General features: G+C 56.2%; 1 protein-coding gene across 1 annotated transcript in view; it reads right to left on the bottom strand.

The window, feature by feature from the left end:
- FZR1 (fizzy and cell division cycle 20 related 1) overlaps positions 1–8,185 on the bottom strand; it is a 14,487-nt gene extending 6,302 nt beyond the window's left edge. The window contains exons 1-11 of the mRNA XM_007951085.2: positions 8,117–8,185; positions 7,595–7,720; positions 7,449–7,512; positions 7,226–7,353; positions 7,054–7,136; positions 6,306–6,489; positions 4,257–4,322; positions 3,822–3,924; positions 3,563–3,747; positions 3,056–3,289; positions 2,338–2,442 (exon numbers count right to left, since the gene is read on the bottom strand). Coding sequence (XP_007949276.1) covers positions 2,338–2,442; positions 3,056–3,289; positions 3,563–3,747; positions 3,822–3,924; positions 4,257–4,322; positions 6,306–6,489; positions 7,054–7,136; positions 7,226–7,353; positions 7,449–7,512; positions 7,595–7,720; positions 8,117–8,185 — 1,347 coding nt within the window. The remainder of the gene's footprint in view (positions 1–2,337; positions 2,443–3,055; positions 3,290–3,562; positions 3,748–3,821; positions 3,925–4,256; positions 4,323–6,305; positions 6,490–7,053; positions 7,137–7,225; positions 7,354–7,448; positions 7,513–7,594; positions 7,721–8,116) is intronic.
- Positions 8,186–12,266: the final 4,081 nt, after the last annotated feature.

The following is a 12,266-nucleotide window of genomic DNA, read 5'->3' as shown; positions in this document are numbered from 1 at the left end:
AGTGTTCTATAAATTCTAGAGATAAGTCCCTTGTCAGATATGTTATTACCAAATATTTTTTCCCAATCTGTAGGTTCTCTTTTGACTCTTTTGGCGTTACTTGCACTTTTGATAATAATGGTATTGTTCAATAATTTCCACATTCTGTTGGATCACCTTTCTTTGAAATGGGCACAGACACAGATCTCTTCCAGTCAGCTACCCAGGTAGCTCTCTTCCAAATCTCTTGGCATAGCCGAGTAAGCACCTCTAGAACTGCATTCATTTGTTGAAACATCTCAATGGGCCGTCAATTCCTGAAGCCTTGTTTGTCGCCAATGCCTTCAGTAGAGCTTGGATTTCTTCCTTCGATACCATCAGTTCTTGATCATATGCCACCTCCTGAAACAATTCTTTTTGGCACAGTGACTCCGTGTATTCCTGCCTCCTTCTTCTGATGCTTCCTGTGTTGTTCAAGATTTTGCCCATAGAATCCTTCAATAATGCAACTCAAGGCTTGAATTTTCTCTTCAGTTCTCTCAGCTTGAGAAGTGCCAGATGTGTTCTTCCCTTTTGGCTTTCTAACTCCAGGTGCCTCCATATTTCCTTATAGTTGTAATTCTAGTTGTCTTCTTGAGCTGCCCTTTGAAATTTCCTGTTCAGCTCTTTTATTTCATCATTTCTTTCGTTCACTTTGTCTACTCTCCATTCAAATCAAGTTTCAGTTTTTTCTGACATTCATTTTGTTTTTTTCTTTTCTTTTTAATGACTTTTTGTTTTCTTCATATATGTCATCCCACAACTCCTGTAGTCTTTGGTTATTGGTGTTCAACGAGTCAAATCTATTCTTCAAATGGTCTCTAAATTCAGGTGGGAAATGTTGTAGGTCTTTGGCTCTCGTGGACTTGATTGCAGCTTCAACTTGAACTTCCAGGAGAGGAACTGAAGGTCTGTTCCACCGTCAGCCCTGGCCTTGTTCTGACGGGTGGTACTGAGCTTCTCCACAGCCTCTTTCCACAGATATAGTCGATCTGATTCCTGCGTCCTCCATCTGATGAGGTCCCTGTGTACAGCCACCATTTATGTTGCTAAAAAAAGATATTTCCAACAAATAAATCATTGGTTTTGCAAAATTCTATCATGAAATCTCTGGCATTGTTTCTGTCAGCAAAGCCATTTTTTCCAATACTGATCCTTGTTTCTAACTTTCACATTCCAATCACTTGCAGTAATTATCAATGCACCATGATCACACATTTGACCAACTGCAGACTGCAGATGTTGGTAAAAATCTTTAATTTCTTCATCTTTGGCTATGGCAGTTGGTGTGTAAATTTGATTGTTATTATTAACTGGTCTTCCTTATAGGCGTATGGATAATTATCCTATCACTGACAGCACTGTACTTCAGGACAGATCTTGAAATGTTCCTTGTGGTGATGAATGCCATGCCATTCCTCTTCAATTTGTCATTCTCAACATAGTAGACTCTATGACTGTCCAATTTAAAATGGCCAAAACTGGTCCATTTCAGCTCACTAATGCCTAGGATATCAATCTTTATGCATTCCATTTCATTTTGACAGCTTCCCATTTTCCTACATTCCTATTTCATACATTGCACGTTCCAATCATTAACGGGTGTTTGCAGCTGTTTCTTCTCATTCTGAGCTGTGTGCCATCAGCAAATGAAGGTCCTGAATGCTTTACTCCGTCCACGTCATTAAGGTCAACTCTACTTGAAGGAGGCGGCTCTTCCCCAGTCGTATTCCAAGTGCCTTCTCATCTTCTGGCACCGAGTTGCACAATGTCCCACTGCTAGTCATAAGGGTTTCACGGGTCAGTTTGTTCAGGAGGAGATCACCAGCTCCTCCTTCCGAGTCTGTCTTGGTCTGGAAGCCCCAGTAACCCTGTCCACCACGGTGACCCTGCTGGGATGTGAACACCGGAGCCGTAGCTTCCAGACTGATGGCAACACACAGCCACCGCAGTACAACACACTGACAGACGAGTGGTGATTGTAAAGATGACAACCTTGGAAACTCTCTGAGGTTCCACTGTTCCACAGGGTGGCTCTGAGTTGGAACTGATGACATAGCAGGCTTTATGTTGGAAGACAGAGACTATGGAGGCAAGCACAGCTCCCTGGACTGAAGTTCAGTGAAGTATGTTCAGAAGGACAACATGATCTAATATTCAAACACAGAACCAACTCCCCCTGTGGTTCTCAGTTCCAGACACTAGGCCAGAAGGAATGTTCCTGAAGAAGGCGCAGGTTGGACACGCTGTGGAGCACAGACTGACTGGGGTGGGGTAACCAGCCGGCCAGGTGACAGACCAGGCGGGGGCCACACTCACCAGGTAGAGCACGCGGTAGGAGTGCCCGGTCAGCTTGGCCACCTGGGTCAGGGACGGGTACTTCCAGACCAGGATCTGGTTCTGCGAGTATCCATGCGTGCTCACCTGGGCAGAAGAAAGGGCAGGTCAGAATCATGGGAAGGGGGTTCCTTCCATAGCCCAGGACACAGAGCCCTGGGGACGTGGATGGCAGCCTCAACTCGCCCCACCAAATGCAGCCACACAAGTTTAAGTGAGAACCTGGAGGGTCCTGGACACTGAGGCCACCACCTCTGGTGGTCCTGTCTGAGGGTGTAGATCATGACCAGGGTACGGGCTGCCCACCCTGCGGCCCTTCCCTCTGCGCCCTGGGAGCCCACAAGCCTCTCTGGTCAGGACACAGGTGGGTGGGCCCCCTAGGTCGGGGTCGGGAGTTTCCAGACCCCAGTCTCATTCTACAGGTGGCTGGAAGTGCTCCCTGGGGGGTGTCCTGGATGCATGACCTTGCCAAACCCTTGCCCCACCCAACGTGGCTGAGACAAGACTCCAGGACCCCCTCCCACCCCAGGTGAGGTCCTCCCTCCCCCAGGTAAGGGCTTCACACAGGCGCAGGCCCCCATCCCAGGTCAGTACCCCCACAATGTGTGGCTATACTCACCGGTTCACTGACGTGTCTGGACCGGGCCCGATGGCATGCTGAGCACCCCCAGGCGAACCCCCCGCCTCCAGCCACACTCACCAGCTCGTTGGCGTGCTTGGACCAGGCCAGGTTGCACACTTGGGAGCCAGTGTCGATGCACTGCAGCGGCTGGCCCGTCAGTGTGTTCCAGAAGCGGATGCAGCGGTCGGCTGTGCCGCCACCTGACGCCAGCAGGCCGTGCTGGTGCGGGGACCAGGCAATGGCCTTGACGGCCGCCAGGTGCTCTGTGTACTGCTGCACGGGGCTCAGGCTCGAGTGGTTCCAGACCAGCAGCTGGGCGGGCAGGCGGTGGCAGTCAGTTGAGGAGATCTGTCCCTCCATGTGGCCAGTCCCCAAGGGCCCCCTGCCTGTAGTCAGTGACCACAGCCCTGTTCTTCCGGGTCCCTGGAGTCCTACGGCCTTGTGGGAAGTCACGCACAGGCCCAGCGGACAAAACTCACGATTCTACTCTAGGGAGCAGCTGCAGTCAGGGGACTGTGAACTGACGTGACCTTGTCTGCCCCATCATGCCCAAGGCCCCAGGTGCGGGTGGGTGAGCAGGCCTACCTTGTTGTCATTGCCCCCCGAGGCAAGCAGCTGGTGGTCCGTGGACCACTTGAGCCCGCAGACCTCCTGCCGATGGCCCTGCAGCCGCCGCTCCGACTGCAGGGGCGGCGTTCGGATGTCCCTCTGCAGAATCATGCGGTCACGGCTCCCAGACGACAGCTGGTCAGCGTTCCAGGCCAGTGCACCTGGGGGAAAGGGGCGGGTGAGGCCATAGCCACATGCCAGTCACTCCATGGGGCACAACGGGGCCAGGCCTCACCAACGCGTGCGGTGTGGCCCTCCAGCATGGACAGCTTCTTCCCTGCAGCCGCATCCCAGATTTGCACGAAGCCCTTGTGCGTGCCGACTGCCACCAGGTTCCCCTAAGACAGAAGACATGGTGAGGCCACCAGTCCCGAGTGCGACAGCCCCAGCTGACCAGAAACTGTGCATTATTCTCTTATACAGCCCACTGCCCACCTAGACCTCCGTGGATGGGCCCCATCACCGGTCACTGCAACCACGCACTTGGCCTACTCACAGGGAGGCTGGGACTCGCAGGGCATAGTTGCCATCTCTGCTGAGCCCACCCGCTGCAGAAGCCCTGAGAGAGACCAGGGCCTGAACATAATGATCTGTGCCACTTTCCCTGCCCTGAGGCCCCGTCTGCATCTCACACAGGCCCTGCCCACTGAATGGAGAAGCCTGTACTGACCCGCTCAGACCAGCCCACAGAGGTCACCGAGTCCCCCTCCACGGACAGGTCACAGAGCCGCGTCACCTGGGGGGGAAAGACAAGTGTCATAACCCTGTATGCTGTCCCACTGGTCCTTCAGGGCCCTGGTCTGTCTATCCACCATCATCTAACCATCTATCCATCCATGCCATCCACCATCCATATCCATCCATATCCATATCCAACCAACCAATCTACCCATCCATTCACCCACCCACCCATCCACCCACACATTCATCCATCACCCACCCACCTACCATCCATCCATCCACCCACCCACCCAACCACCCACACATTCATCCATCACCCACCTACCTATCTACCATCCATCCATCCACCATCCATCCATCCATCAATCCATCCACCCACACATCCATCCATTCACCATTCACCCATCTATCCACCATCCACCCACATCCATCCATCCATCCATCCACCCACCATCCATCCATCCATCCACCCACCGTCCACCCATCCACCCATCCACCCATACATCCATCCATCCACCATCCATCCATCCACACATCCATCCACCATCCATCCATCCACCCACCATCCATCCATCCATCCACCCACCATCCACCCATCCACCCACACATCCATCCATCCACCATCCATCCATCCACACATCCATCCACCATCCACCCATCCACCCACCATCCATCCATCCATCCACCCACCATCCATCCATCCATCCATCCATCCACACATCCATCCATCATCCATCTACCATCCATCCATACAATCACACATCCCTCCATCCACCCATTTCTAAAGAGGCAGATCACCCAGTTGGGTAAGCAGGAGCTTACTTGTGCTTAATTAATAATCTGTAGTGAAAAACATGTGAAACTGTTCACTACAGATTAATAAATAAACACAAGTAAGCCCATGTTTACCTCACTTACTGGGTACTCCGCCCTTATGAGGGACTGTACATTTAAAAATAGGATTCGGTTCCATAGGAAGGTGCTGTGGGGCTAGGAGAGGGATACCAGCCACATCAAGCAGCCGAACCATTGACATAGTAAAAAAAAACCATCCATCCCCACACTCATCGATCTAGTCATGCATCCTTTCATTCATCCACATCCATCCATCCAACAGCACAGGCCCACGGCGTGCCGGTACTGGGAACTTGGGACCGTCTGGCCGGGTGCTCTGAGGGCTGTAGGCTGAGGAGGGGACCCGCGAGTGAGGCACAGCGGGGCCCAGAGCACTCAGCCCCGGAAGCTGCCCGCGGGCGACACTGTATAGCTCTTCTCCAGGCCCTAGTCTGCACCGAGGGATGCAGGGACAGAGACGGCAGTGGGAGGGGTGGCGGCCAAGGACTGTCCCGCTCCGGGGCAGCCCAGCAGCACACATGCTCTTCTCGCAGGCCCACCCGGCTCAGCCACCCCCTGCAGAAACATACACTTATGCCCCCCAGAAAGAGGCCGATCTATACAAACACACCCCCCCACAGAAACACACCACTCCATCTACACACACACCTCATACACACACACACCCCTCACAGAATTACACCACTTCCACCCACCAGCCACTCTAAGAAGAAAGACAAGGCAATCTACTTCCGTAGGGACACTGCCTCGGACACCCAAGGAGGGGTTGCTACGAGTCGGAATCGATTTGACGGCAGTGAGTTTAGGTTTTTAATTTATCCACACAGACTCACCATACCCAGACACAACCGTGATGTAGTTGCCATTCCATCTGCGCAAACACATCACACTTTGTACCCACACAGTCATATCCTATAGAAATATACCGCTCCTTCTACACAAACACAGCACGCTTTGTACAGAGACACGCACACACTCCACAGAAATACACCACGCCATCCGTACAAACACGCCACACCTATATACAACCCTATGAGACATACCATTCCGTCTATGCAAACACAGCACATTTGGTACGTACGCACCCCTACCCTGTAGAAATACACCACTCCTTCTACACACACACACACACACATGCCTACCCTATAGAAATATACCACCCATCTACACACACCACCCCCACCTGGCTGGTGCAGGCGCTCCACAGGTAAACGCAGGTGCCCAGACCCACGCTGAGCACGTTGAGGGATGACCAGTCCACCAGGTTCAGGTAGAAGTCGTCCTGGAGCTCGGGGGCGTCCAGGACCTTGAAGGGGATTTTGGAGATTTTGCGAGTGGGTTTCCGCGGCGACCTCAGCAACTTCTGACTGTGAGGGAGCCAGACACTGGGATTTGCATCAAGGCACCAGGCACAGCGCCGGGCCACCTGCCCTGGGGCCACTGCCCCCCACGGCCGCCAGTGACCTGCCCTGGGAACCACCCTGTGCCTGCTGAGGCCCTTTGCCCTCTGGGGTTCAGCCCTGAGTGCAACAGCTCCACGTGCCCATCCGGTCCTGTGTAGAGCTGGCCCTCCCTCCCGACGCTGACTCCAGGGAGCCCCTCAGCTCTCCTAGACAGATCCAGCTTCTCAACTGCACCCCACTCTTGAGCCCTCAGAGGCCCTGAGGAGGGGGCGAATCCTCTGGCCCCCTGGAATCTCTAGTACATTCTGTCATCAGACATGGCTCCCAGACAGGGCAGGGCCACTGAGCTGAGGCTGCCAATAACAGAGAGCAGACACAGCCTGCCTCCAGGACACACTGTCCGGAGCCTGCCGGGCTTCAGCCCCTCCTTGTTACCATCCAGCCACACAGCAGCCCAGTCCGCCAGCCCTCTGCCCAGGACCCCCAGTGCCCTGGACTGAGGGCTGGCCCCAGGGCTCAGGACCTCACCTCTTATTGCTGACGGGTGACAAGGAGTATGGGGACACCTCGTTGCCGTCATCTGGGCTCGAGCGCTTGGTGCTGAGGGAATACTGGGGTGGGGACAGGCGTGTGGTGAGAGGCAGCCCCCGCCCACGGAGTGGCCCTGCATCTCAGGCAGCCCCGTGCCGAGGGCCCTCACCCTGAAGAGGCTCTTCTTCTCGGGCGTGGAGGGCTGCAGCCGGCGGTCCTCTGTCTGTGGGTCCTGCACCTTCTCGATGCCGGCCCCCAGCAGCTCGTTCTTCAGCAGGGCCGAGTAGGCCAGGCCGTCTGTGGGCAGGTGGGACGTCAGGGGCGTGGGACGTCAGGGGCACGGGGCCTCAGGGCACAGGGGCTGGGGCCCGTGGGGACAGCCAGAGCCTCACCTTTGCCGTTGTCCGAGGTGGCATCCTTGGCCTTCCGGTTCTGACTGGGTGACTTCTCGTTTTCCTGCGGATGGGAGAGGAGGGCAAGATGAGGTACTGCCCGGCACTCCCACCAGGTGCTCCCCGCCTCTGACAGCCGGCCTCACGTTGATCCTGTGGAAGTTCACGCTCCAGTTGGCCCCCGCCCGTGAGGGTATGAAGCGGTCTCCGTGTTTGCTGGGCGAGGACACTGGGGAGTTGGCAGGGGTCAGGGTGCGTCGCATCTCGGCAACCTGCAGGAGCAGAGCACGTGAGCAGGGGCCCAGCTCCCCCAGGACTCAGTGTGGAGAAATGGGGGGGCGTGGCACAATGACACGGGACGCACTCGGACAGACAGACAGCGGAGGCAATGCTCCATAAGCCCTGCAGCGCCACCCACGCCTCCCCAGACAGTGCCACCCAGGTCTGAACCCCAGTTCTGCCATGACGCTGGCCCTCCACCTGCTTGTCTAGAAAGTAAGGAGATGCTGCTCCAGTGTCCTGGGGGCTGCCCGGCCCCGCCCAGGCCAGGGAACCCAGAATGGAGGGAGGCTGACTCTCACCCCAGCGAGCGTCTGAGCAGCTGAGCCCCGGCTGCCCCTCGCGGCTCCCATCCACAGCGCGAGGCGGCAGCGGGCGCTGGCACTTACGCCTGGCATCGTGTTCTCGTTCTGGATGACAATCTGCCGCAGCAGACGCCTCTCGTAGTCCTGGTCCATGGTGGGTGGGGTCAGGAGCACGCGGCCCCGCGGGCTATACAGGGCCTAGGGCCCCGGCCTGCTCCGTGCCCTCACGAATCCACAAATCCAGGCCACCTGTGTTGAGAATGAGGTTTTTATTAACACCCAGCTACGGCCGTTCATGTCTGTCTCATCTGCTCTAATGGTAGAGCTGAGTGGTCGCAAAGCCACACGTATTTACTGGGTGGCTCTGTGTGGACACCGCGTGTAGACCCTGCACAGCTGAGGAACGTGCTGGGGAAGAAGGGAGCCCGTGTCATCACCGGGCACGCCCAGCTCGGAGCCGCTACTCTGAGCCGTGTGGGCCACCCAGTGCGTGAGAGAGGAAGACAGAACGACAGTTCATGCTGCGGTGCTGGCAAGGGACGGGGCACCCGTGGCTACGAGGAGGAGGAGGACGGGACAGGGGACGGCGGCGGGATGGCACAGGCAGAGACGGGAGTGACGCGGCCACGAGCCCAGGAACGCTGCAGCCACAGACAGCAGACAAGACAAGGCTCGGGGTACCCCTGGAGCCTCCAGGAGCCAGTCCTGCCAACACCTTGACGTTAAGGCTGCTTGTGGACTTTCAACTCCTGGAACTAGGACTGAACGTTGCTGTCAGGTGCCGCTGGGTGGGCCCCGACCCACGGCGACCTTGGGCACGACCGAACATACTACTGCCTGGGCCCGTACCACCCACAGATTGGGTTGTGGGTCGGACGGTGGCATCGACAGGGTTCTCCCGGCAGATTTCTGGAAGCAGATCACCAGGCCTTCCTTCCGCATCTCAGTCTCGAAGCACCACTGAACCCCGTGCAGCACCAGAGCCCGACACACGCCTCCACAGGCAGCCGGGGGCAGCTGCACGAGGTGTGCTGGCCGGTAACCGAACCTGGGTCTCCCACGTGGAGGGCGTGGATTCTACCACTGTGCCACCGCCACCCCCGGGAGAGAAACACGAGCGTTACGGAAGCCACTGGCTGGGTGGTGGTATAGCAGCCCCACCACCCTGCAGCCTTCCTCCACTGATTATGCTTGGGGGGATGGGGACAGGAGCTGGGAGATTCCTGAGGCCTCTTCTCTGCACCAGGAGCTCTGGTGACACAGTGGTTAAAGCACTCAGCTGCAAACCAAAGGTAAGCAGTATGAACCCACCAGGCACTCCATGAAAGAAATGACAGCCTTGGAAACCCTGTGGGGCAGTTCCACTCTGTGTCACAGGGTTACTATAACTCAGAATGGACTCAGTGGCAGTGGGTTCGGCTTCCGAGCTTCTCTGCAGCAGCCCTGGGTAGGGAGGTTTCTCCGAGCGCTGGCAGAGGGGCACTTCCTGCTCTTCTCCGCCCTCCATCCCCACCCGGGCAGGTGGGTGTCATCACTGGGCCACTATGCCCGTCTGAGCCCCAGGCCCGAGCACACAGATGCTCAGTGCGTGGGGTGGGAGGCAGCGAAGGCAGCAAGCAGTGGGGAGGCACGGTCTGAGGCTGAGGGCGGGGCTGGAAGCACCTCTCAGCCGGCGGTGCCCCAGCCAGCACAGGCGTCAGGGCAAGACGCACAGGACGGGTGACACAGTGGGCCTGGGCCAGCTCCGTCCACAGCAGACCTGGCAGTGCCTGCTGGGCCCGGGGAACAGACGGAGCTGCCCTGGCACCCTGCTGCGCTTGGCTCCACCTGCCGGCACCACCTCCTCTTCTGAGTGGGCGCCAGCAGGCACCGCCCCGGGCCACAGGCCCAGTGGGGAAGCTGCGTGGAGGCTTGCAAACCTGCAGCCCTGCTGATATGAATGTAAAAATAGGTGTCGTAAATCCTCGCCCCTACGCCTATGGTCAAAACTCCACTTGGGGACGAGTTTCTTTGTCAAGTTCGTGAGATGGTATCAGTATAGGGTGTATCTTAAGTTGATCTCCAGGAAAATCTACGAAAGTCAGAACCTGTATAAGGTGGACACCTGCCAGAGAAGGCAAATACTAATATTTTCCACTAAAAATGAGCAACAGAAAACGGGGCAGACTGTTTTGTTCCAGAATCTCAAGGTACCATTTTCTTCCTGCTCCTCTGCCCCGTGACAGGAAAAGGGAAGGGTCCTGAAACCACCCGCCATTGAGGTGGTTCCGCCTCCCGGAGACCCCGGAGCCGTCAGCGCAGAACCACGTCCCACAAGGTTTTCAGCGGCGACTTCCTCAGAGATCAGCCAGGCCTTCCTTCTGAGGAACCTCAGAGTGGACTCCAAGCTCCCACCCTTCAGTTAGCGGCCGAGCACATTAACCACACACCACCCAGGGACTCGAGGAAGGGTTCAGAGCCTCCTCCATTTGTGCCCGTGACCACGGAGTGAGTCTCAACCAAATCCACGTCCTGCCCCTGCCCCTGCCCCTGCCCCCTGCCCAGCCAGTTCCCAGCTCGGCCTCCAGGGCTTTGGAGACAAACCTCAGCAGGGCAAAGGAAGCCCTAAATGCTAACACGTTCACTCAGTAAAGCTCAGCGCTGGCTCCTCTCCTAGAAAAGCAGGTTCCTTGGCTTCATGTAGCCTGGCCTGCTTTGATTTTTATTTATAGGGTGCACCTAAGAGAGCTTGGATGGGCACACAAGACATACAAGATTGTGTGTGTGTGTGTAAAGTAGAGAGAAGACAGCCGAGACCAGAGGTGACCTGGTGTCTGAAGGAAACCTTGCAGAGCCAAGGCCTTCTTGTTCTGGCTCTCACAGGACTTACGGTATGAGATGAATCGAGGAAGCCAGCAAGCCAACAAAGGGGATGAGATGCCCAGCCTGTGAAGATCAGCCTGGGGCAGCAGCTCAGAAAAGGCAAGGGCCTTCCCTCCAACCTGACAGAGAACCTTCCCCGAGAGCCCCCCCCCCGGAATCCGGACTTCAGCCTCCCAGTCTCTGAGACAATAAAGTTGTGTGTGTGAAAGCCACCCCCTTGTGGTGTTTCTGTTACAGCAGCAGCGCTGGAGAAACTCAGACACCTGGCAACCTCAGGAGGCCCCCTGATAGCCCTCAGCAGCCACGGGCAGGCTCAGAGACAGCAAGTTCAACCTTTTTCCCAGCGAGAATGTAAAGAGAAACACTACAAGCAGACACCTGACACCTCCGAAGTTTCATCAGCCACAAACCCCCCTGCCCAGCCCCAGCCCCCAGGTGGACAAAACCCCCGACACTCAGCCCTGCCTGTCCTCAGGGCCACCTGGTGTTTCCATCTTAGAGACCTGAAGGCATCTGAGGACAAGTTTCTGTCCCAGGACGGGGGCCACCTCACTGATTCAGCCTTGAAGGGCGCCCCACCCCACCCGCTGTGCAGACATTGCCTAGCTCTGCCAGGGACAGACACCTGTTCAGAAACCTCCACACACGCCTCAAGAACCACACTTGTCTCCCCTGCAGGAAGAACGAAAGGCCTGGAAACCGCGGAGCAAGGGCCGGAAAACTCAACAGCAGGGAGAAACCGTCTGCAGGGGAGAACACACTACAACTTGGTTTAAAAAGAAAAAAAAAAAGTGGGTGGGGAGTGGTGGTGGTGGTGAAACTGGGGCAAATACTGCCTCCCATACAAAACCCTGGTAGCGTAATGCTAACCAGAAGGCTGGCGGTTCAAACCCACCAGCCACTCCTCAGAAGGAAGATGGGGCAATCTACTTCCGTAATGATACTGCCTCGGAACAAGGAGGGGTCGCTGAGTCGAGTCCTATTCAACAGCACGTAACAACAACATACAAAACCCAGCTGCTGCTGAATCAATGTCACATGTCAGGGGACAACTGTGCTCCAGGGGGTTTCAGTGGCTGATCTGTAAAAAGATTGCCAGGCCTTTCTTCCACAGTGCCTCTGGGTGGACTTGATCCTCCAACCTTTCAGTCAGCAGTACAACATACTCACCACTGGTGCCAACCAGGGATTCATAGTCACCCAGAGGAGGCCAAACTGGCTAAGGCCAGAGTTCTCCAGAAAAGACGCTCACATCAGCTCCCAATCAAATCAAACGGAACACACAGTTTCCTCCTGCAGATGGGTATGGGTCTGTGGGGCAGCGCCCCCTTGTGGCCGAGGTGCAGGAAGACATTGTGGCTAGAAGGAACCA

The sequence above is a fragment of the Orycteropus afer genome, unplaced genomic scaffold, assembly GCF_000298275.1.
Source record: "Orycteropus afer afer isolate SDZICR_OR568_19922 unplaced genomic scaffold, OryAfe1.0 scaffold00291, whole genome shotgun sequence".
Taxonomy (NCBI): Eukaryota; Metazoa; Chordata; class Mammalia; order Tubulidentata; family Orycteropodidae; genus Orycteropus; species Orycteropus afer.
This window is presented reverse-complemented; position numbering and strand designations above follow the sequence as displayed.